Source organism: Pseudopipra pipra, chromosome Z, assembly GCF_036250125.1.
Source record: "Pseudopipra pipra isolate bDixPip1 chromosome Z, bDixPip1.hap1, whole genome shotgun sequence".
NCBI classification, from domain to species: Eukaryota; Metazoa; Chordata; class Aves; order Passeriformes; family Pipridae; genus Pseudopipra; species Pseudopipra pipra.
Genome location: NC_087581.1, coordinates 41,472,018 through 41,497,286, shown reverse-complemented (window position 1 = coordinate 41,497,286; position 25,269 = coordinate 41,472,018). Strand labels below are relative to the sequence as shown.

The window sequence follows — 25,269 nt, the reverse complement described above, 5'->3', positions numbered from 1 at the left end:
AATTCCGCTATTACGTGATTTACAACCGCACAGCCAAAACAGCGCATCTGCCCGGAGGCCGCCGTGCCTGGTGGGAGTCCTGGGGGTCCCGAAGGGGCTGTGTGGGGACACCCAGGGAGCCCCCTCAGCGGCGGTGAGGGGTCGCTTGGGGGTCCCTTTGTCCGGGTCTGGGAACGCGGGGCGGGCACAGGCAGAGGGAGCGCGCGCCGGGGAGGTGGGCGTGGCCTCGATGGAGGGGGCGTGGCCTTCGTGGCGCGCCCGGCGGCCGTTGGCGGGTTTTGAATTGATCCCGCGGGCGGCGGCGCCCCGCGATTGGCCGGCGCGCGGTCAAGTGGGACGCGGCGGGGGGCGTCGCGGTGGGGCGGGTACGCCGCCATATTGGAGCGGCGCCGCCGAGCCCCGGCAGCCGCAGCCAGAGGAGGTGGCGGCGGCCGTGGTTCCAGCCATTTCTCCGCTCCGCCGCTGTCGTCTCCCCGCCGCGCTTCCCGCATGGCCGACCCCAGCCCAGCCGGCACGCCGCGCACCCGCCACCCCGCCGCCGCGATGCCGCAGAGCCCGACGCGCATGTCCCGCCTGCGGGAGAAAGAGGAGTTGCGGCAGCTAAACGACCGTCTGGCCGTGTACATCGACAAGGTGCGTAGCCTGGAGACGGAGAACAGCGTGCTACAGCTGCAGGCGACCCAGCGGGAGGAGGTGCGCGGCCGCGAGGTCACTGGGCTCAAGGCAATCTACGAGGCGGAGCTGGCGGACGCGCGGCGGGCTCTGGACGACACGGCGCGGGAGCGCGCCAAGCTGCAGATCGAGCTGGGCAAGATCCGCGCCGACCACCAGAAGCTTCAGGGCAGGTGGGCAGCGGGGAAGGGCTGGGAGAGGCCCCGGCGATGTGGGGATGGAGATGGGATGGGGATGGCCGCTCCCGGGTGTACCGGCGGTGCGCGCCCGCCCGCGGAACCGGCGGGTCCCGATCTGGCTCCCGCGGTGAATTCTCGCCTGGGAATGAATGAAGGAATGAATGAGGCAGAGGCAGCGCTGCCGCTCCGCCCCGGCGGGAAGCACCGTCCCGGAGCGCCGCCCCCGCCGGCAGCAGGTCCGCCGGTCCCCGGAGCATCCCCGGTGGTGCGAACGTGGGTCCGGAGTGCGCCAGGAGGGCGCGAGTGGGTATAAAGTGAAGCAGGGGGAATCTAGGTTGGATATTAGGACGAAATTCGTTGCTGTGTGGGCGATGTGGCGCTGGAGCGGGTTACCCGGGGAGGTTGGTGCTTGGAAAATCGGATGGAGCGCTTTGGTTGCCAGCCGCAATAAGGGAGAGCTTAGAGCACCTTCCAGCACCTAAAGGAGGCTGGAGAGGGGCTTCTGACACGGGCATAGAGTGGTAGGACAAGGGGTAATGGCTTTAAGCTGAAGGAGGGCAGGTTTAGATTGGATACTGGGGAGACGTTCTTCTCTGTGAGGGAGGTGAGGCCCTCCGGGCTGCCCAGAGAAGCTGTGGCTGTCTTATCCCTGGGGCTTACTTAAAACAAAAGAGAACTGTAATTCCTGTGCGTCTTGCTGACTGTTCAGATGTCACAAAAGGCAGATTCGTGTACACACATCCTCCAGATTGCCTACCGGCTTTACGCCTTTGTGGCACAGTGCCAAGATCTCTGCTCTTGCAGTGAACTGATTTGTGACACCAGATTTTTGCTCCTTACACATCTGACTCGGTTCAGTTGTTACTTTCCTTCCTTGTTTGTGTTCACCTTAAATTCGATTTCTTTGATTTTTCTGCTGTAGTTTTAGGCCCACTTGGCTTGTAGCTTTAGTCTTGGAATCACAAGGTTTATGAGTATTGCAAGAAAAAAAACCCCACTCTGGAGTTGCTAATCTTCTTCTCCCATTGTGTAACCTGCTAATTTTGTTAAATGTGCTCTCAGCCCTGATTTTTCATAATGAAAAAGATATTTCGTGTGCGAACCAGCATATTGATGTTTTCATGTGTCTGCAGACAGCCCCAGTATGTTTTGGACTTTTGACTTGTTATTTAAAAAAAAATAAAAAATCGTGAGCTTTTAATAGGGAGTCTGGTCTTGAGGTTACCTCTCAGTGCCCCATGAAGGCCTTAAATCAAAGTGATTGTTGACAGTGACAGGGAAAGCCAGGTGTAGCTGCAGAAAGGCACTAAAGTGACATGACTCAAAGGTCAAGCCAGGAATTTCCATCTGTTTGTGACTTTTTTGAGGAAGACACACTTCTGTCAGCTTCTCAAAAGGGTGCATGTGGAGGACTGGGCTCTAGTGCACTCTGTAGTAGATTTCCTTTCTGTGGCTGGAACCAGGCCATTAATAATGTAAACGCAGAGGTCCTTTGTATTCTGTTTTACTTTGTCCTGTGATGGAATATTTGGAGGGGAAAAAAAAAATGACTTCGTAGGGGAAAGGGGTTGCTCTTATGCTGCAGCTACAGTCTCTTTTTAAAGAGTGAAGTCTTAGTGCTTGATAGCTTGTCAGTACTTGTCCCAAAAAGTTCATCTTTGTGCTCCACAGAACACAGAGTATAGATCTGGACAACTCCTGAATAGTCTAGTAAAACAAACAATTAATGCTGTTTAAGGCTGCTGGATTCCACTTGTATGTGGCTGTTTGGTGTTGTTTGTGCAATTTTTTATGACATCTTTGAGTATTTTTAAGATGGATATCTCAGCTTATCTGTGATTCTATTTACAAAGTCTTAAAAAGGAGCAAAAGGGGTTTTTTGCCTGAACTGGAGCACACTCCCTGATGACTTCTTAAAGCTGTGAAGTTGTATTATAACCTGATGAAAAATACTCTTAAAACACAGATGTGCATGAGAGTGCTGTCAGGTTTAAGAGTTTGCAAGGTAAGATGAGAATTTGTGTTCTCAAGAGAATTTTCCTTGCCCTCTCAGAAAGCATAATTGCAGTGAGAGGTATGCAGTGGCTTTAGTTTAATTATGAGTATGTAGTAGTTTGGATCTAACAGAAACACTTGAAAAAAAAAGTTTTCAGGCATGCTCGGTTCACGTGGATCAGATATCCTGGTACCCATGTCATAAGACTCAGATTAGCGATGGCTTTGGTTCCCTTGAGAACCAGTGAAGATAAATGGTGGAAGAAATAGCTCTCAAGATGTCTTTGGTCTGTGGAGGGAGTACAGATGATTCCCCACTGAGTTGTCTGAAGCTGGTCAATATGATTCGTGGTCTATCTGGTCTCCCTATCCTGTTTGAGTATTTTTGCAGGTGGTGTTATTGTTGCCCCAGACACACGTGCAACTCTGCTTTCTCTAGTTAGGATGACATTCTTCTTAATTGCTTGATTGATTTATTTTATCCCAGTCATCATTCAGCCCCTTGGCCTCAGTAGTGCATCAGACCCAAGCTTCTAGTCGCTTTCAAAGCGCTGCAGGACTTTTCTTATTCTTTCTTTGCAAAAATTAAATTTAAGGCCCAGTCACCTATTTGCTGACTTTGATTTCAGTCTGATTTGCTGACTTCGGTGTCATATTTATGGTGTGATGCACCATACTGTTCATACTTTTAATCCCTCAAGAAAAACTGCATTTGTTTCTATAGCTGATCCTGCTGTATATAACAGGCTTGTTGCATACACTTCTTCTAGAGTGCCTGCCATGCAGTTGGTACTGCTGTAGCAAAATAAATACGAAGGCTTTCCTTGGTATGTCAAATCTTAGAGAACTAGAGGGAAAAAGTGAGGAGAAAAAAAAAACAATCTCTCTATTTTTGTTGTGAGGAGGGCATGGGGAAATTATATGCGTAGTTGTAAAAGTGAAAAGAAGCTTGTCATGGGTAGAGTGAAGATAAGGGAAAATAAATCTCTATATCTCAAAACTTTGGGGAGTGGGGGTCAAAAACTAAGTGATTCCAGTATCGGGTATAACTGGAATATTTTATTGAACGTGAGAACACAATTTAAGGGCCTTTGGGGTTGGACATGTTAATGAGGAGGACGAGCTATATTAATTAGGGAATTACACAAGTGTTACTGCAGTTTAGCCAATAGGTTAATTTTTCTCTCAACCAGGATTAAAGGGATTAAGGGGTTTTAGACATAGCCTGATAGAATCATCTCTAAGTCCTTTTTGATTTTGCTGCAGGAGCCAGAGTAATCCTTATAGTTGTACTTCAGCAAGTCTTATGAGGAAGGTCCAAATCACGAGATTCTTGTCAGCTCTAGTTGCCCAAGGTTTATGGTTCAAATTGATCCGATTCTTTTTTGCTGACAGCTGGGTCTGGGCCCCTACAGTGGGGGGAAAAAAGATGTAATTTGAATTTAGATGTATGGAACTCTTGGATAGCTCTTGGGAGGAGGAGAAGAGGGAGATCTCATCTCTTCTCTAATATGTGAAAGAATTGGAAGTTACCGGTTTCACAGTATTTCCAGTTCATTTTCTCTTTGTTGATTAGGCAAGACTGTACTGTATGCTTTGCCATTGGTGATAGCTGTTGTAAAGACATCCCTCTACTTCGTTCCTTTAAATAAATAAATATTTAATTGTGACTGCCACTGTTCTGCAGTCAGGGGCTGTGGAAGACATCAGCTGTAGTTCAACAGCCTAAGCTCATAATGGTGATTGAAACTGGTCTTGGGAACTTCATGATCTTTACTCTTGCTTCCACAGCCATCCACTTTGTGTTGTGTAACTGCATATTGCACTGAGTTGAGAAACATGGCTGGAAAACCAACTGTGATCCTGCTCACTGCCTTGGCTGGTACTTCACACTGCTGCAAATTTCATATTTCCTTGAGAAAAGGGCAAAATATACAATGCATGCAGAGCAGTGAAATACATGATCCTCAGGCAAGTCATAATGTCATCATTTAAACAGCAGATACAGGAATAAAGCTCCCAATTGTTCCATCACTCCAGCATCCAACAGGCTGGATAAAGCTTCCGCTTTTGAGTGGAAGTGTGTCATGCTTTAATCATGTACAGCAACTGCAAACCAGGGAGAACTATAGGGCCAGAATGGTGGAGGATAAATTCTGATGTGTAATTTGAGCAATTAACTTGACAGTGGCTTACATTGTGAAGTTTGACACAGCTGTGTTACCTATTCATGTTGAACAAGGGCAGTTCACAAAGTCAGGCTGCCTGATAGCTGTTGTGTTATTTGGTCTGCTTATGGAGTAAATTTCAGGGTAGTTTTCCACTAGTGGAAATTATTTCCAAGATAAGAATAATATTTCCAAGAATGTTCATTATGGGGACTTAACAAAATCAAAATCCCTGGCTGGATGTGTCTCTATTCTGATTTGTCATGTGAGGAAATCACATTGTTTAGGAAGCATAAGCTGGTGTTATGAGTTCTTTTAGGAAATCCCTTGTTTACATTTGTCTTGGACAGGCAGAGATTTCACTGTGGCAGTTTTCCAATGAAGAAGTGCATCTGCTCTGGAGATGGTGTGATAAAAGAAACTTTGAAGGAAATTACATGTTTCATTGAAGATGTTGGTAAAGGAAATAATCTTCCTTTATTATCTTCAGGTGTTTGGTAGAGTACAAGTGTTTAAAGCAAATGTAATTGTGGCAAGGAACTAGTACTATTAATTTTAAATATTAAAGAGATTATCTGTCTGTCTTGCTGTGTGTCTTGCATTGGGATTACGCAGTAAAATAAACACCAGTAATAGCTTCCTATCAGCCTGTGGCTTGAATTACTGTGCAAGTGTGGCACTTTGCAGCTGCTACCCTGAGCAACTACACAGACCCGTGTTGTCTTAGTGCAGGCAAAGGTGCACCTGTTCCAGGGTTTTCCATGGTGCATGTGTGGTACGCTGTAATGAGCTAGAGGAACTGTTTTAAGGAAGGTGACTTAAAATTTCTTTTGAAGTGTATTTTCATTATTGTAGGTGATCTTGGAAAGTGAGGCAAAGATTGGAGCCTGGGGAACTATGGAGCCTTAATCTGAAATCTGTTTTGATACGTACCAAAGAGCACCCAAGGAGTGGGGAAGTAGAGTTATTAACTTGTTGCACTATAATTTGAGCCACTGAAATGTAAGACTATAACTGAAGTTATATTTTTAATTAAGCGTGTGTTCCATTCATTGTAGGACATAAATATTTGGTCTCAAATATGTGGACCTGTAACAATAACCTGGTAATGGGCAGTGACCTGATACATATGTGCTGCATGTATGTAGGTTCTGCTTAGATACCTGTTTAGAGTAGTGGGATTCACATAGATCACTGTTTGTCCAATTACTCTTATTTTCATGTTGATCTCCATACAAAAACTTGAATGATCTTAGACATAAGTTTTATGTTATTTTATGTTATGTTATTTTAAATCACTTCCTTGCAAAACACAGCCTTACTGTTTTGTCTGCCACAGGGGAAAAATACAGAAAACTGACTGGTAGCCAAGTAAAACATAAAGCATTAATGACTGTAGTTTTTCTACCTTTATTATTTCTCTACAACTGGAGTGGAAAACCAACCCAGTGTGCAATACATGTAATTTTGTATGGTTGTAAGTATAGGCTTGTAATTATTTAGAATTACAACACTTAGTATCTGTGTCTTGGCTGAAAACCAGTGTTTTTCAAGGAGGATTTTATTAATGTTGATAATGCTTTTAACTTCGTGATCTGATTCTGTAAGTACTGGCAGAAATGAGTGGGTGAGTGTGGAAGATGGGAAAAATCTGCTTTACCGTGGTGGCATCCTGCACTTGGTCAGTTTCAAAGGAGCATTTAAATTGTACCTCCTGAAATCTGGCTACTGACTGCTTACTTTGCATTAGCGGTGTGGTTTGTCTGGCTCCAGAAGGTCAGTTCAACTTATTAAACTGGTAGAAAATGATCCTTTTCTGCATGGCCTGAGATCACAGGAAATTCTAGGTTGCTGTAAACAATTCCATGGATAAGAAGATCCACACACTTTGAAGTCAAAAGAAAGAAAACCAAGCTGCTGCTTTGAAGAAGATGTGCAAGTCAAAAATTATTTCTTTGATTTTATTTTCCTTTCATGACTCAAACTACTTGAAGGAGTTCAGTTCAAGCTAATTTCTGAGCACTATAACGGGAAGGTGTTTGAGGTTTTTTTATTTGTTGTATTCAAATGCAGCTTTGGCTTTCTGTAGAGTCAGAAGCTAGCTATTGTCAAGAGGCTGAAGTTCTTCCTGGTGAAAATTAGTAAGTGTAGGGGTGAAGTATATGCTGTATACATTAGTTGTTTGTTTTTATAAATCACACAGGCTTTTCTGATCTTCTTTCCTTCTTTCCTGTATTCCCTTTAAGGCTGGGATGACACTGCTGAGATGCTGAGATTTCATCTGGCTTTCAGTGTTTGAAGTGTTGAGCTCCAGTTTGTTTTTTTTCTGAGAGTGTGTTCAGATGAGCTGCCTTACAATTAGACCACTCATGACACTAACAAGGCAGTAGTGCTTAATTTTAATTCTCCACCCACCCCCTTCTGTGGCTTCAGTTGCATTAAATTACAGTATGGCTTCACAGCTAATCTTGTTGTAAACAAGCAAGGAAGGGCTGATCTAACTGGTAATTCTTTCTCTAGTGGTACAGATACTGTTTAATTACAGGTTTTAATTATGTTTTTGTTGCTAGTCCATATTATACTTCATTTTTCTCTGCTGACCCGTTGGCAAGAATGTTCTTCTCAGCTGCCTACCAGCTTGTAAAAGCATCAAAAAGGTATTGAATCAGTGCTAGAGGCTGAAGTGAGTTTAATGGGGATAAATGGGAAAAGTACCCCATCGCAACTGGTCCAGAGGCCCCTTGCATCCTTGGCATTGATTACCTCAGGAGACCCAAAAGGGTATCGATGGGCTTTTGTTGTAGCCACAGTGGCTACAAAGAATTTTAAACAATTATCGACCCTGTCTGGCCTCTCAGAAGATCCTTCCGTTGTGGGATTGTTACAAGTCAAAGATCAACAAGTGCCAATGGCCACTAAAACAGTACATAGACAATATCGAACAAACCAAGACGCTGTGATCCCCATCCATAAGATGATCCGAGAGCTGGAGAGCCAAGAGGTGGTCAGTAAGACCCACTCACCTTTCAATAGCCCCATCTGGCCTGTACGTAAGTTTGATGGAGGATGGAGACTGACTGCGGACTATCATGGCTTGAATGAAGTCACCCCACGTTGAGTGCCGCTGTGCCAGACATGTTGGAGCTCCAGTACGAACTGGAGTCCAAGGCAGGGAAGTGGTACACCACCATCGATATGCAAATGCATTCTTCTCCATTCCTTTAGCAGCAGAGTGCAGACCACAGTTCAACCTGGGGGGCGTGCAGTACACCTGGAACCGACTGCCCCAGGGGTGGAAACACAGTCCCACCATCTGCCACAGACCGATCCGGGCTACACTAGAGAAGGGTGAGGCTCCAGAACACCTGCAGTACATTGATGACATCATCATATGGGGGGCACAGCAGAGGAAGTTTTTGAAAAAGGAAAGGATTATCTTTGGCTTGGTTTCAGCACGAAGTCTTGTGAGATAGGCTCTCTTTTCCATGTTTTGAATCAAGCTTTTCCCAGCAGTGATCGAACAACAAAGGCCTACTCTGGGCCCTCATATTTCCTGTTAGGTGATGGAGATTATTTTTTTTTTTACAGATATACCATAGCAAGACACTTTTATATCCCTCTTTTTCCTACTTTACTGCACACCTTCCTTGCATGCTGAGGTTCCAGCAGGCTTGGGTGGGAGAGGAGGGACACAGGACAAATGCCTCACTGAATAATGCAGAGAGCTGGAAGTAGGAACCCATGTGTCCAAAACCTAAATCCTGTGCTCTTGTCTGAACTGTCTACGTAGCTGTGGGTCTGAGAAGCGAAATGTCAGAGAAGGGACTGGATAAGAGTCGAGCTGCAGGAATGAAAAATTTGAGAAGGGGGTGTTTGTGCACGGTGGGGGCTCTCACAGCCTCCTTGTCCCTTGGGTGCTCCCACAGGAGAGCAGGTGCTAATCCCTCAGGATCGGGATTAGCCAGTGTTAGCGCTGGCTGTTAGTCTGTTACATAAAGGCTGCCATGTGGTGGCTGTGGTGCTCAAATGTCCAGACATGGATCCCATCCCTGCATCCTTATGCAGTGCAAGCCTCTGTGAATACACCTCTCCTGAGCACAATGTCAAGTTCAGGTCATCTTGAAAAAGCATCTTTTAAACCTTAGAGTCTCTCCTCTTAAAAATTGTGTTGATTTTACATTAGTTTTGTTTTGTTGAGAAATTCCTATTGTTTCCTATAAGCAGTCCAGTGATTAAAAGAAGTAGTGGGTGTATTCTGAATCTTGTTCTTAAGAATCTTTATCCAATTTTCAGGTCTTCTCAGAATTATGTTATTAATTCTGATTTTTTTTGTTTGGTTGGTTGGGTTTTGTTTTTGTTTTTTTGTTCACTTCTGGAAAGAAAAGTGTGAGAACTGATGAAGTGCTTGCTGTGGTATTATTGAGTCTGAGACTGTCCCTTCCTGTAAAATGTTCATAGTTTTGATGATAAGCATCCTATCCTTCTCTATGCTGCTGCCCTTGCTAGAGAAACATGGGTATTCCAGGAAGAAAAAGAACAAACTCTGAGGTTGGAGAATTTGTGTTGCACATTTGAACATGGCTGCTTATGCTCTCAAAGATCAAGAAACACTTTGGTTTCTGAATATGGATTTCTTTTCCCTTATTTTTAATAGTGGCCAGTTGTAGCCAATTTGTGGAAAATTAATTTAGTCTGAAGAGCATGGGGTTGTGTTTATGTGGTATTACTTTTTCTTGTTTGATTTCTTTGAACAATTTGTTTGGGTGAATAAACATCACAAAATTGTTTGACCACTTGTGTAGACACAAAAACTAATTCGAAGGTAATTTGAAAAGCTTGTGTGCTTGTTTTCATAAAGAAAGACAGACACCTTTACCTTTGATAAAAACACAGTTTTCCCTTTTGTGTATGTTTCGTGGATTCGAGGCTCTTGACTTTCCTCTATAGGTTTCTACAGCCCAAGCAAAATATTAAGCTGCTGTTACATCAGGTGAGAAAAGCAGAACTAAGGAGTTGATTTAAATGTGAGTAAATTAAGCTAAGACAAAATGTTTTTGCCGGTTGTATCTCAAGTTTGAGATGTAGATTGGTTTATTAGTCAGCAGTCAACTTCAGAGGCATTTCTAGACTTTCTTACCACTTTCTCTGGTTTATTCCAGCTATGCAAAAAAGGAGTCTGACCTAAGTGAAGTCCAGGCTAAACTCCGAGAATGTGAAGGTGCCCTCAATTCTAAAGAAGCTGCTCTGGCCACAGCCCTTGGTGATAAGAAAAGTCTGGAGGGAGAAGTTCAAGAGTTGAAAACTCAAGTTGGACAGGTGAGAAGACGAAATCTTTAACCATCACCATTAGCCCTGGAAGCAGTGTTGAGTAGGCTTCTGAGTTCAGTACTGTTCAGTTTATTCATAACATGAATGATGGAATAGAGTGCTCTTAAAATTGCAGGCTCTGAAGTGGCAAGAGATGGTACTTACGGGGAGGAAAGCAGGTCAAGATTCAAAATAAGGTTGACATGTTTTAGAAGTGAACATTTAGTGTTTAGAAGTAAACATATAGAAGTGTTTTAGAGAGACAGACTGACTTCAGAAAGATGGATAACAAATAGCTGACAAGTATCAGTTTGTGATTCTCTCTGCCCTCCTTTTGATTCTGCCTGTGGTCCTCCATCTTCTGAGTGTCTTAGAGAGCAATGAAGAAAAAAAAGTCTTGTCCTAGAGAGGAGTTGAGGAGATCAGGAAATTAGTATTTGCCATGTATTAAAAATGAAGTTTTGTAGGGAAAATGGATAAATAGCATTTTAATGCCAGTTACCAATGTGAAATATCTAGAACTCACTTCTGTAAGCAACTGCAAAAGTGTGTGTGTGTGGGGGGGAAGGCTTTAGTAGGGTAAATACTGGGATTTGATTGTCCAGTTCAGCCATAATGTGTAGTTTTCTGTAGTTCTGTGTAGCTGAGGTTATTGTGTTATGTGAGTTCTGTTATGTAATTGTTGTGTTGATTCTTTTATTTCTTAAAGCTTGAGTCTTCTTTAGCTGCTGTCAAGGACCAGCTTATACGTGAAACCTTACAGAAAGTGGATCTTGAAAACCGTTGTCAGAGTCTCACTGAGGATTTGGAATTCCGTAAAAATATGTATGAGGAGGTAAATGCTTTAGTCTCACAAACTAACATTTTTAAAGGGGAGAAGACAACTGGGAGGTCATTCCAGGATTCTAAAATAATTTAGGTTGGGAGGGACCTCAGGAAGTTTTCTGAACTCCTACTCAGAGCTCACTGTTCTAGCTGGAAGACTTCTAACTTCCTTTTTCTACAAAAAATATGTTAACTCTGGGCTTTTGTGATAAAATAACTTCATATATCATGTTGTTTCATGTTAAGTTCTGACCATGGTATGCAATGTACATGTCTTTTCATAGTAATGAGAAAGTAGGTTAGTAATTTTTCTCATAATCCCTCTACGAGAAATGAAGTGAAGAGGGACACTCAGACAGGTGCTGTGGACTTGTAATGGTTTTAATTTCAAACCTTTCTAATAGGATGCTTTAGAATAATGGAAACAAAAGTTGATGAACAGTTGTCTTTTACAACTTACTCTTGCCACCCTTTCACTAAAATCCTTGAGGCTTTCCAGGAGGAACCTTAGGGAAGTAACAATGTACCTAAACTTTATTGTCTTTTGTTCCTTGTGCACTTTTCTTTGCTGGTAGTATTTTTGTCTCTGTTCATGTTATTGGAATCCCATTTTTTTTGAAGGGGGGGATTGCAGGCAAGCGTACAAACAAATGAAGAAAATGCTGTTTAGTGAAAGTGACTGTTCCATTTCACAACTGCACATCTTGTGCAAGCACAAAAGATACCTCAAGAAAGAGCGATGTATTTCTAAACTCATCATATTGCGGTGTATTTGTTTGAATATGCAGACAGCTCTCAGAAGGAAATGTGACTTTACATGCGGATGGTATCCTAGCTCTTATTTCAGTGACTGGCTATTGCAAAATAAGGTGCTTATTTATCTGTGCAGATCAGACTGGGGAAATGGCCCTGTGTTTCTACTAAAAGTTTCAATGTCAGACTGATCCTGTGCTGATCCACAAGGGTAGCTAAAACCTGTATAACTCCACTCAGCAGATAGTCATCTAAAAATTTTGTCGTGTGTTTACTGAATGTTACTCTGTTTTTCTGGTTTTCATAGGAAATCAATGAGACAAAAAAGAAGCATGAAACTCGCTTGGTTGAGGTTGATTCTGGGCGTCAGATTGAATATGAGCATAAACTGGCCCAAGCCCTTCATGAAATAAGAGAGCACCATGATGCACAAGTGAGGCTCTACAAAGCAGAGCTTGAGCAGACTTACCATTCCAAAGTGAGAACTTATTTTCATACAGTTGTTTGATGCACTTTGGTTTTGTTTTACTTAGTACCATAATTACTTGCATTTCAGAGTATTTTATTATGGATCTTGGCTTAAAATTACTGTGCTTTTGAATGTGAATTTGCATTTTCACATCTCATTTTGGGAGCAGGTTTAGTCCTTATGAAGAGTAATAATAATATAAGAGTAGGACGCATATTGTGAAGGTGAACTGTGGAGGGGAAAAGGGATTAATGCTGGGATTACTGTGAATTCAAGGAAAGGTCATGTGTTGTTATGTATCATACTGAACTTTGACAATCAATCAGGTGTCCCATATTTTGTGTAAAGGTTATTTCATAATAGGACTTGCTGAGAAGACAGCAAGAGTAGGGTCCTCTGACCCAGTACAAAACATTTGGAAGTTTTACCATACCCAGTGACTTCTGTTTTTTACTCTTCTAGAGGGAAAGTGAACTCAGGCTGAAATCAGTTATACTTCTTCATTTCCTTCCTCTGCTGTTATTCCGCAGTTATGTCAGGAGGCATCTTGATGTCTCAACTGAACCTGGTTTCTGTGACTATACGTATTGGAGTTAGTATTTTTAAAAGGAAGGTGGGATGTGACAGCAGAAAAGTTGATACAAACTGAATTTAGTAACACGGTTTTCAGTCTTTTCAGCCTGCTTATCTTCAGGGCTTCTATCTGACTTGGAAAAGATGATTTAAAATAAGATCTAGCCAAAAGTACAACCTCTCATAATGAAGGCTTTTTTGATCCCTCTCCTCAGGTACATTGTTTCTGTATTTTTGGACTCCTATTAAAAAAAAATTATATTCCAGTGTATCATCAGCAAGTTCAATAATAAATCTGTGATGCAGCTCAAGTGTGTGTTGTGTTGTTCAGCAGGAATGAGGTAGTTATTTTTAAAAAGTAAAAGTATTTAAGATTGAAGTTGTGATTGAGCGAAGCAGGTAATGGCTTATGGCACTGGTGCTGTAATCTATAGACACATTACCAATTTGCTTATGCTGGCTGAAAATTAACAGGTTTGCTTGTTTTAAGACAGTTGGTAATTTCAGTTTGACTTCTTGTTAAACACACTCAAAACCAGTGCTACAGTAATTAAATAAACATTTGCCAGCAGGAAAACTGAACTTAGCTTCAGCAATGTCTATGAGGGAAACTTTCAAGGTTTTAATCCTAGCATAAATATTCAGACTACTGTGATTTTCAGGTAGGGCCACACTATATTTAACCCCTGAGAAAAGAGATGTCTCACTGTGTTAGAGCACCACAGAGGAACTTCGTGGCTTTAGTGTTGACTATGTGGTTTTGAGTGATTCATCTTCCTTTTAGCAAAAGCTGCTTTGAAACTGATGTCTTAACCTGTTCTACTGCAGCTGGAGAGTGCCAGACTGTCTTCGGAGATGAACAGCTCTGCAGCCAACACAATCAGAGAACAACTGAATGAAAGTCGGTTGCGAATTGAGGGTCTATCTTCCCACATCACCAGCCTTCAGAAGGAGGTAAAAAGATGTTTGTGACTCTCCAGTCCTGCTAATTACCATTGTTGGTCTTTTTTATTAAAGGACTTTCTTTCACTTAACTTATAAGTATGTTCAGTATCATGACTTTAATTTGTCTTCTGTTCTGTACTTTTTCAAATTCCTTAATGTCTCCTTCCGACAAACTTGATTTTTCTCCTGTGCAGTATTCTGCTGCAGAGTATTTGAAATATGGTGGTGTTAAATGGCTTTTGTGAAAATTTTTGTGGATAGATGGGGCAATTTTAGACAAGAGAGCTCTGTGTTAAAAGTTCTTGACATTCGAAGCAATGTAATTCTGTAGTAATTGGACAGCCTAGTGTAGGATTCCACAAAGCAACATTCAAACCCAGAACTGGAATATACAGTTTCTATTCACTGTCTCTTTTTATTCTAGATCTTGTTTGAATCTAGACCTCTAAAAAAACCCCAAAAAACCAACCAACCAACCAAACAAAATAAACCCCATGGAAGCGATCTTACCCGGATTCAGATGAAATACGACACTGAGTAAATACATCAAATAAGTTGAACATTTGTAGAGCAGGGTCTTGAGCAGAAACTAATTATATTTAGATCACACCCAAAGATGTATGACACAATGTCATATATTCAGTATTAATTTGATTGGAGTACTAGAGTAAGTATACTATGAGAAGTATTAGGAGTTTGTTCTGAAGTGAGCTTTTGTAACTTACTAATCATTTGAAAATGCAACAAAATTTCTTTTTTGGAAGAATATGAATTGTCTTTGATCCTTTCTGTGATACATTTTGAATCGTATTCCTCCTGTTTAGTGGACTCTACTAGGACATGAAAAGTCTGTGTATTTTGACTGAAAAATATAAATGCAGAAGACATTATTTTATAATGTTCCAAATAAGTTCACAGATACTTATGTATGAGTCTTCCCAGTTTTCCTGTTCTATAATGAAGTTACTCTCTGGAAAAGAGCAGGTTAATGTAATGAATGTGCATGAGGTTACAGAGGAATCGGGTTGAAAGTTTTGGCCACTTAAATCTTATTTCTGCATTTAGATTAACATCATCTTTTGATGGTTCAGTTAGATTTGGGTTTTTTTTTAGTTAATTACCTGTGTTCTGTTACTTTGGGAGCAACAGCTACATTCAGAGAACTTCTGAATTTGCAGAGGTAACTTCGAGGCTATTAAAATCAACCTCTGTCAGTTTGACTGTGATTTTCCACCAAAAGAAACATTTTCCTGTGGGGTTTGGGTTTTTTGGGTTTTTGGTTTTTTGGTTTTGGTTTTTTTTTTTTTTTTTTTTTTTTTGTAGATTAGTGATGTCAACCAGTACAGTTTTGTTTTTTATTTTACTGGCACTAACTTCAGTTTGGTTTTCTTGGAAGGAAACTCTTACCACTGGTGCTGGTCTGGTTTGATTTGCCAACGCTGAGCGCTGAGGTAGTTTCCACTGTGATCTTCCATGTGACATTTATTAAATTTCTTATCTGACTCTTAACAACCAGTTACACTGGTCCTTTGTCTCAGACATGTAGAGTTCTCACTATCTCTGGACTGTGATGACTTCCTAAATAGAGTTCATGCATAGCATGAACTTGGTGATTGTGGGGCATTGGTTCCTGTGTCTGTCCTTTAAATTAAAAAAATCTGAAGACACTATCAAAGAGAAGAAAGCAAGCTTATGGAAGGTAAACCTTAAATCTGTCATCACTTGGCCTTTCTTTGATAAGCATTCCATTTGGTATGTACAATATAAGGTTCTGCTGGCTTGAAGGGATTTTTGATGTGACAAATTAGCTTTCCTGTCATAAAAAAAAAGGAATGCTTATTGCTGAACTTTGACAATGGGCAGACAGGCTTTCACTGACAACAACCCCCCTTCTTTTAGTGGCACCTCCCTCCCAGAATTGGAATTGGCAGCAGTAAACTGAGGTGGGGAGCAGACGTCTGAAAGCTAAAGAGCAATTACTGCAGAGTCTGAAGTAAACTGAGCTGAACTTTGATCATGGATCCAATTAGGCTGGAAAAGATCTTTCGGATTGAGTCCAAGCTGTGACTGAACACCACCATATCAACCAGACCATGTCCTTAAACACCTCCAGGGACAGTGACTCCACCCCGGGCATCCCATTCCAATGTCTAATCACCCTTTTCTTTCTGTAAAGAAGTTCCTCCTAATGCCCAACCTAAATCTCTCCTGGTGCAGCTTAAGACTGATCCTGTGTCCTGCCCAGCACCTCTTAAATGGTTTAACTCTTGAGCTCAGTTTTTCTTTCATGAGTAAATTCAGGTGTAGTAGTATATTTCCAGATTTCAGAAAAATAGAGCAGACAGTCACCTCTCAAAGTATGTTCTAAGTTTCATTGGAACTTGAGTGTTGAGATGTTATGTTTGTAGTAGGTGGAGTGGAGGGTGAATTTGAATTCAGAAGCAGGGGAGGATGTGCAACTTTGCATTCTGAAATTCATGTTGCCTGAATAGCAGAGCACATGAGGGTTTCAGTGAGGTTTCCTTTGCACCACTGTGTTTTCAATGCTTTTCTAGTCTAGAGCATGGCAAGACAGAGCACAAGAACTTGAGAACAGCTTGGCAAAGGAACAGGAAAACGCCCGCAAACTGCTGATTGAGAAAGAGAAGGAAATTGCTGAGATCAGAAATGTCATGCAGGAACAACTGAGTGACTACCAACAACTTCTGGATGTTAAACTGGCACTTGACATGGAAATCAATGCATACCGGAAATTGCTGGAGGGTGAAGAGGAGAGGTACTAAAGAATGTAGCAACAAATGGTGGTATTCCTGTGTTCCCCTTACTTGTCTCTTTCTCTGTTAAAAGGCAGTTCCTACTGGTGCTTGACCACAGTTTCCAGAGCACTGTTTTTGCCCCTCCTCTCTGACAGACTTAGTTCTAAGTCCCCATGAGTCCTAGGGTATCAGACCTACAGCTCCCAGGGCAACAAACACCATTTTTTTAGTTAAGGTTCAGCATGGATGTTGTAATTAACTGTCATTTGTACATCTTGTTTAGTGCCATGGTTAATGTTCTTTTTCAAAATTATTAGAAGGTTAACTAATTGTTAGCCAAATTTCCTTAAGTATAGAATAATTTCAATGAAATAATGGCCAGTATGATTGTCCAGCTTATCACTTAGCTGCATTTTTCCACATCTGGCCTCAGAGTTCATCAGTACTGAGAATTTTCACCTGATGTCACAGCTGTCATTTAAAATAGTTTGGTACTTCACTGTATTCTGAGCTGGGCGAGGCTGACACCTCTAAAGTGTGGGGATGAAACAGCAAAAGCTTTTGTGCCATCTGGATTTTTGCCTAAACTTCCTACAGTGGCTTAAGTCTCCCTAGGGTTTTTTTTCTTTTCAGTCTTTAACAAATGCATAGAGATGCCTTTGTGATCTTACTGTAGTAGTCTGTCAGTAGTCCATGCTGCAGGAACCTTAATCAGTTGTTTGACAGCATTTTATTCAAGTCTTCAGAAAGCATTTCAGGCTTCATTTCTTCATCTAAGATGCTTTGTTTACTATATTACTGTATAATTCTATGGGAAGAAGAGGAGATGGTGGAAATGGTGGAAAAAGTAACACCAAAGTGTGATTGTAGAATCGTGGAATTGCTAAGGTAGGAAAGACGTCTAGGATTGAGTTGAGCTGCTAACCCAGTACTGCTGTGGTCAGTGTGTCGCACAGGTGTTTTCAACACTTCCAGGGACGGTGGTTCCACCACGTCCCTAGGCAATGCCTGTCCACCCTTTCAGCGAAGAAATTTTTCCTAATATCCAATCTAAATCTCTCCTGGTACAACTTTAGCCATTTCCTCTCACCCTTTCCCTTATTACCTGGGAGAAGTGGCCAACACCCACCTCACCTCAACCTCCTGTCAGGGAGTTAGCTGTAGAGAGCAAGAAGGTCCCCCCCACTCCAAGCCGTCTTTTCTCCAGGCTCATATGGTGTGTGCATCTCTTTTCACTTTCTTCAATACAGGTTGAAACTCACCCCAAGCCCATCCTCCCGGGTGACGGTTTCCCGGGCTTCGTCGAGCCGCAGTGTCCGAACAGCTGGAGGGAAGAGGAAGAGGATTGATGTGGAGGAGTCTGAAGCAAGCAGTAGTGTTATCATTTCCCACTCAGCTTCTGCCACTGGGAATGTGTCCATTGAGGAGATAGACGTTGATGGAAAATTCATCCGTTTGAAGAACACCTCTGACCAGGTTGGAAAATCCACATTTACAAGGAGTGGAGGTAGAAGGGCATCCTCAGCAGCCTTTCAGCTGTTGGGCTTCATCTTGATTTACTGTCACTAAGGAGCTAGTGTGTCTCAAAATAAGCTTTCACACAGTATTCTGGACTGATGATGACTTCTTCTCAATGATTTTAAATGCTTTTGTTTTATTGCTAAGTTGCCCACCCACCAAAGAACTCTTCAGAGTTCTGCATTGCAGGTGGCCTACCTGTAAATATTTACAGATAGCACTGTTACTGACAGGAAATACTGCAAGCAGACATCAGGCTGCTTTAGAAGCCTGTCAGGCACTTCCTCTGCCTTAAAAAGCTCCAAAAGAAATGCATACAAATACAAAAGAAATTAGTTGCCAATGTCCTTTGTATTTGCATATAGCTTTTCTGAATTGTAGTTTTCTTTCTTCCTTGGCTGCATCCACAGTTTTTAGGAGCCCTCAGTTCCCATGCCAAAGCCACCTCAGTTATAGTGACTACTGAGATTATTTGATTTTGTTAATAGGTTGGAGTTTGTATTGGGGAATTACACATATCTACTCAAATGAAAGAATCCTTTGATAAATAAGGATCACAACTTTTCCTTATGTTGCCCTCAAACCAATCCTGTTATATTAAGTATATTTCCTGCTTTCCCCTTTTCCCCTCTGACATTACTTGTAATTTCTGCCCCCCCTGCCATCATCTCCTGCCTAGGATGTTGGCTGAGAGTGATGACTTCATTGGTGAATGCAAAAAAACCTTGACAACTGCCTGGGTCTATACAATTTTGTGTCTATGTGACTCAGTTCAGGCAAGTCAAAAACTACTTCCAGTGAATCAGAACCTGCATTTTTTTTCCCTTTCTGAGTTTTTTGAGCTTGTATTCCCCTCCTGCCACATACACCCACTTGTTTACCACACAGATTTCTCCCCCACACCTTTTATTTAACTACACATTTTCTGTTTTGTTCCAGGTGGTTCACAATTTTAGCACTTTGCTAGGGGTCACAGCCTTAGAGGTAAAACACCCTACATGCACAAATGAATGCTGATGGAATATTTGGGGGTTTTTCTCTCTTTTCTTAGGATCAACCTATGGGAGGCTGGGAAATGATCCAAAAAATTGGAGAAACTTCTGCTAGTTACAGATGTACCTCAAGATATGTACTAAAGGCAGGCCAAACTGTTACAGTAAGTTCTCAAGCTTCAGCTGCTCAGTTTAAATGGACTTCAGGCCAACTTGTGTGTCAGTAAGACACAAAGGTTTTTGTTTTGTCCTTTCTGTGTACATGGTCAGAAAATAATCACCTGTATTTGTACGGTGCACTGGTTATGTCAATTGCTGGGACAATTGATACTGAGCCATATTTTTCAGAAACTTGCTTTCTACATGGAACAATAATTTTCACCATATACAGGCACATTTACATATTCAGAAGTCTCTGCATTAAAAAATGTGTTTTATTTTAAGAAACTTTGGAATTGTGTAAGCAGATGCCTGTACTTCCTTAACTGAAGGGATTCACAAGTGTCACTTAAATGAAAATACATTAACTCAGTAAATAACTTGGAAATGTCCAAGACTAGCAAGTAACATTCATGTGTGACTTCTGTTAACAGATCTGGACTGCAAATGCTGGAGTCACTGCAAGCCCTCCCACTGACCTCATCTGGAAGAACCAGAATTCCTGGGGTACTGGTGAAGATGTGAAAATTGTACTGAAGAATTCTCAGGGAGAGGTAAGGTCGCCTCAGATGTGTTTAAACTTGTCTTTCTGTGGTGCCATCACCTATGAATAATACAAATACAAGGTGGAACCATTGTTAGGACTTTACAAAGGAGTGTACTGCAGTGTTTAGTAAAGTTTTCTCCTTTTGCTTTCCAGCCAAGCACACTTTACCTCTGACTGTCTTAAACTGCAGTTTAGAAATGCAGTTTAAGTGTGTGGTTTTTTCTCTGTATTGAGTTTAAGCAGTAGAATTACTTGTTCAGATACTGCCCTTATGCCAGGAGTTGGGCAGTGCCTTAGAATACACTTGAAAAGAAAAGGTTTTAGTGAACTCTTCAGTGATTTGGTTTTTTAAATTAGTTTTCCTTAAAACTGTTTATGAGGAATATTACAGTGGAATTCACTTCAAGTGATGAGGAATTAATTCTAGTAAGGTGTGATTTAAAGCTTTGGCTAGAACAGTTACTATGAAATACTGAAATTGAAAGAATATTTAAATACACATATAAAAGAAAGCAGATTTTATAAGAACTTGATGAGGGTTCTCTTAGAAAAGACTTTTTAATCATTAAGAGATTTAAAATTAAACTGTTAGGAATGCTGTTTATGCACAGCTGTATCTAAAAAGTCTGTAGACAAAATGAGTACAAGTAATTTTCTCAACAGCTGACACTTTCCTTTCTCAAAGTCTAAGTAGATGAGCACCAGACTGTGGGGATGTCAAATCTTAAAATTCTGTTGCAGGAGGTTGCTCAAAGGAGCACTGTCTTCAAAACAACAGGACGTGAAGGGGAAGATGAAGAATTAGAAGGATTTGAACCTCTGGAGGAAGAAGAAGAACTTTCCCACCAGCAGGTATCTTGTCTTAGGTTAACAAGGTTATTTAGGTTGAAAAATGGAGATATGAGTCATGAAGTCTTTAAAAAAATCATAAAAAATACCATATGTGGGTGGGGTTTTTTATTTTGGTGTTGTTTTTTTTTTCAGCAGTAATTAATGAAAGCATGGAGCTGTGTTATTGAAAGCAGTGCAAAAATTTTACTTAATATATTCCTTTGGAGAGAAGATTTTTCTTAAAACAAGGTTGGAAAGTTTAAAGATGGGGATTTTTTTTCTTCCTTAAACTCTATTCCTGGCAAGATTCCCCCCATGCTAAGTGTTTATGGTAAAGTTTGGCTTAAGCAGGTAGACCTAAATTTATGTAACATTTTGAGAATTTAAATCTCTTTGTCTCTGATAGAGAAAATTATGGTAGTGTCTTCTGTTTACATATTTTCTCTGATAGAGAAAATTGGAGATTTAAAGACACTGTATGAAATAATGTCTGCTGCACGCTGAAAAAAAATGCAACTCTGAAGGCATATGTAAATGTACAAAAAATGGCTGTGTTGAAAATCATATTTTTTGGCAACCATGAATTTTGACCTATACCTGAATCATAATTTTGTGGCATGTAAAATAGTCAGGTTTTTATTGCAGCTGTGCAGAAGTACTGAAGCACATCCACCTGCTCATGTGGTTTCTGTGATTGTATAGTTCATCTACAGTGTGTGTTTTAGTAGCTTTACTTAAGAAACATTATAGAAAGACTAGATTTCTTTAGATAAAAACTCTTAAGCTACTTGTATATGCTCCCTGCTATATTGGCCACCTGTCTAAACTCAGTGATGCTTTTTGACATGAGATCCAAATATGGCAATTATTTGTTTTTCTGATACCTGTCCTCCAATACCTCTCATAGGAAAGGATATATAACATTCTTTTACTTCCAGGGAATAACAGGTTGTTTGAGACCCCCAAAATCCAATTCCCGAGTCCAAGCCCCCTCCCACAACTCACCCCAGTGTGAAATGTGTTTTCCAGACACAACACAAGACTCAATATGGGTGGAAGGGAATTATATTACAATCACTACACCAATAAATATTATAATACATTATATATACAATCTTAACTGTCTCTCCTATGATAAAGCAGTATTTACAATGGATCAAATCTCTTCTCCCTCCAATAAAAGTCCAGAAGGGAAGAAGGAAAAGGTCTTTTCCACGGTCAGGGCAGCAGCCTCTCTTCTTCCATGCAAGATCCATAGCTGGATCTCTTTCCATTACACACAGGGGGGGTCTCCTTTCACTCCTCTCGGCCCTTCGACTCCAAGCGAAGGTTTCTCTCTCGTGGGCTGCAGTAACCGGGACAAGAAGGCTCACTTCACCACATCATATCACGAAGTTTGGGGGTCTTCGTGATGGTCCCTTTACTCAGGGGGTTTACCCATAAGTCAGAACATCTCGGGCAGCTTTCAGTTGAAAGCCTTTGCCTCAAGAGTTCTACTAGAGCTCCTGTGCTCTGTCTCAGGCTGCCAGCTTGGCAGCAGCAGTGGGGGCGCAAGGTCACTCCCTCCACATTCCATTTGGCCATCCCGGTCCAGCTTCCAGGACGCCTTTGAGCTTCGTAGCTCCTCTCTCCAGTACTGCTGCATTCCAAGACTCCCCTCAAGTGGGAGTCTACCACCCCTCCTCTCTAGGAGGTGTCTCAAAAGGGGTTTTGGGGGTTTTTGGTTCAGTTCTTACCCCAAAACTCTGTCCTTAGAGCTTAGTTCTCTCTCTCTCCACTAGAGATCTCTGCCTCTCTGCTTAGCTGCATGCTTTCTTCTTATCTCTTGGATTTCAGCCATAGCCTCCGTTCTCTGCTGTCTCTGCTGCCGTTCCTGCTGCTGCTCACAGTGGAGAAACTCCTCCAGCTCTCAGCTACAGAACTTGGCCCAGTTTAACACTGTTCCAAGTTCTTGTAGCCCCCCTGCTGGGGGCTGGAGGGGCCTGGCCCCCAGCGGAGCTACTGCCCCTTCTCCTCATGGCTTCAGAACATGGCCACTCTCCTCTTCAACTACCTCATCATCCTTCTTTTCCGGTCTGGTGTGATATGTTTTAATTAGGCAGGAGCGCTGATTGGGTCCCCACCAAGAGAGACACCACCCCCTCAGGGGTTACCATTTTTAACTCCAGGGTGAAAACCCACTTTTTTTTCCTCACCACAACAGCTTTGCATACTGACTCCTGTTTATCCCGTGCCACGCTAATAATTTAATATATTAAAAATATACAGTATATTATTTTGAGTAGCAAAATATTTTACTGCCAGATTTATTTTTTTTGTAATCAAAGATGATTCTCTCTGTTCACCACAGGCAGAGCAAAGGGCATCCAGCAGAAACTGTCTGGTTATGTAACTGCCAGTCATCCAGGTTCCTCTAGTCAAAGTAATCCTTGCCTACAGAACAGAGCCTTCTCAGAAGCACAACGTTATTTTCTGTCTGTGAATTTTGAAGCTGCAAGTTTGATGGCCTTAAATTCCTTTGCCACTGAAAAAAGGAAGGTTTGTAGAAGTATCTTGACTTCCTCGCAGGATGTGAATTGTTGACTCCAAACAAATATACTGTTTGGAAATTAATGTTCCTGTCTCCCAGATTCATATGCCAGTCTCTTTTTATTGAAACCTTGCTGGAATAGAAATATTCCAGTGTGTTTTGGGGATCGATTTTATTAGATTACACCACTCTAGACTAGTTATTATTGACCTCTTTGTATTTAGGTGCTGTTGGGGATTGGTTTAGAGTGCTTATTCTGCAGGAGGATTCATGTTACATCTTGTAGTTGTGTTGTTAAGATAGCGTTACCAGCTTAAATTTTCCTGTGTGTTTATTTAACAAATAGAAGGCTCTTTTAATATGGATTGCCTTACTTGTTTACAGTTTTTAGGAATGAGACCAAGTCCCTAGGGATCTAGTCTACATTTGTATGGGAAACAGTTGTAATTTTGTCAATGTTGAAAGTTTTTTCTGTCCTTTTTGCATTATTCTGATGTCAAAAAACTTTTAATAAAGTATCTCTGTTTAAGTTGCTGTGAAGTTTTTGGAATTTGTTTCTTTCTAGAACTGAGCTAAAAGTTGAATGACTCTTGAATACTTGAAACTGATAAGGCTTTGAAGCGGAAGAAACATCCGTGTAAATTGAACAGTGGCTTTTGAGTTACAAAGATTTCTTCTGAATAATGAGTAGCATTACTTCAGATTTGGAAAGTTAATTCTTTAGAGCTTGAATATAGCTCTGCATAACTTTCCATGCTTTGTCTTTCCTCACAGATTAATTCTTACTGGACTGGTTTTTACTACATCATACAATCTGAGCAGGTTAAACAAGCAGAACAGTAACATAAAGAAAAATTCGGAAGTACTGTAAATAGTTATCTTTGATATAGTCTGATGTATTTTTCAATGCATGGCCAGACCTTCTGAAGTTAATTGAACTTTTTTTCTAGAATTAGTCTCATAGCAAACTTTATGGCTTTTTAACATCTTTCATCTTGGATAAGTTCCCTTTTCTGGTGAACAACATGGTGGCATTTCAGCCATGTGCCAGCAGAAGGTGAAGGGGGGTGATGGGCAAGGGTTATGCAGATAGATGAGCATTGGGTATCTAATTCTTAGGTCATGGTAGGAATCTCCTCCTGTATAATCAAATATTCTTGGTTATAGCTTTTATAGAACCTGGTTTTTGTCACCTGGATGATGAACAGTGCTGTAACTGATCTGAACGTGTAGATAGGAGCTGCTACTTGAAACTATGATTTTTTTCTACAAGGAGGTCGTCTTACATGAATCTTGTTAATGCTGTGGTAAATCAGCACTCTTGTGATGGAAGACTGAAAGAAATATGGATTTTAGAAGACTTTTTTTTTTTTTTGCTGTTACAAGAATTTCTGTAAACAAGCACAAAGGGTGTTGGGAAACACAACTGTCTCTTCTGTGGAGTGTGTGTGTTCACTCTGACCTTTAGAGTGAAACATCCTACCACAAGGTGGACATCTTGATTTGCTTTTATTTTTAGGCAATACCACCACAAAACTTCCTACACTTCCCTGCAAGTTCCATAACTTCTGAAAGCACTTGATCTGAACTGCTTCTGTTCTCTTACTTTCTCCCCATCCTCCCACACTGAAGTCCAGAGGTACATATTGATGAGTGCAAGGTGGGCTGGACTGAAAAAAATCATCCTCAAGCTTGTGTAGGGGTGTGTATCTTGTGCCACTGTATGTGGCAAATGCCAGTTTTTAATGGCAATTATTTTTTGTTTCCTCCTCTGTCACACAATGTCTAAGAAACCACTTGTTTCTGTTAGTTTGGGACTGCAAAGTGCACCACCTCAGCTGCTGTGGTTACTGCCATAATTACACCAACACAGGTAAAGGTACCTGACCCCTGGAATATGAGCTCCTTGGCTTATGTGCAATGTTATGTGAAATGCGTTCATGTTTTCTGGGAAAACATGAAAATTTACTCAGGAAATGAGCCAGAGAAGAAGAAAACAATATCCTAATTAACTCTGTAGTCACATTCAACTTGTGATTAAAATTTTGGG

General features: G+C 41.3%; 1 protein-coding gene across 1 annotated transcript; it reads left to right on the top strand.

Annotated features, from left to right (window-relative positions):
- The first annotated feature begins 301 nt into the window (after positions 1 to 301).
- On the top strand, positions 302 to 23,753 carry LMNB1 (lamin B1). The gene is made up of 11 exons (XM_064642508.1): positions 302 to 845; positions 10,174 to 10,330; positions 11,031 to 11,156; positions 12,207 to 12,377; positions 13,770 to 13,895; positions 16,442 to 16,662; positions 17,893 to 18,118; positions 19,212 to 19,316; positions 19,746 to 19,865; positions 20,600 to 20,710; positions 23,040 to 23,753. Exons 1-11 carry the CDS (start codon positions 490 to 492, stop codon positions 23,079 to 23,081), a joined length of 1,761 nt encoding a protein of 586 aa, XP_064498578.1. The 5' UTR covers positions 302 to 489; the 3' UTR covers positions 23,082 to 23,753.
- The last annotated feature ends 1,516 nt before the right edge of the window (positions 23,754 to 25,269 follow it).

Excerpts from the sequence above, each read along its gene's own strand:
- LMNB1 (XM_064642508.1), top strand. The coding sequence starts at position 490 with ATGGCCGACCCCAGCCCAGCCGGCACGCCGCGCACCCGCCACCCCGCC. Across the intron at positions 846-10,173 it reads CACCAGAAGCTTCAGGGCAG|CTATGCAAAAAAGGAGTCTG; the intron begins GTGGGCAGCGGG and ends GGTTTATTCCAG. Across the intron at positions 19,866-20,599 it reads TGAAGAATTCTCAGGGAGAG|GAGGTTGCTCAAAGGAGCAC; the intron begins GTAAGGTCGCCT and ends ATTCTGTTGCAG.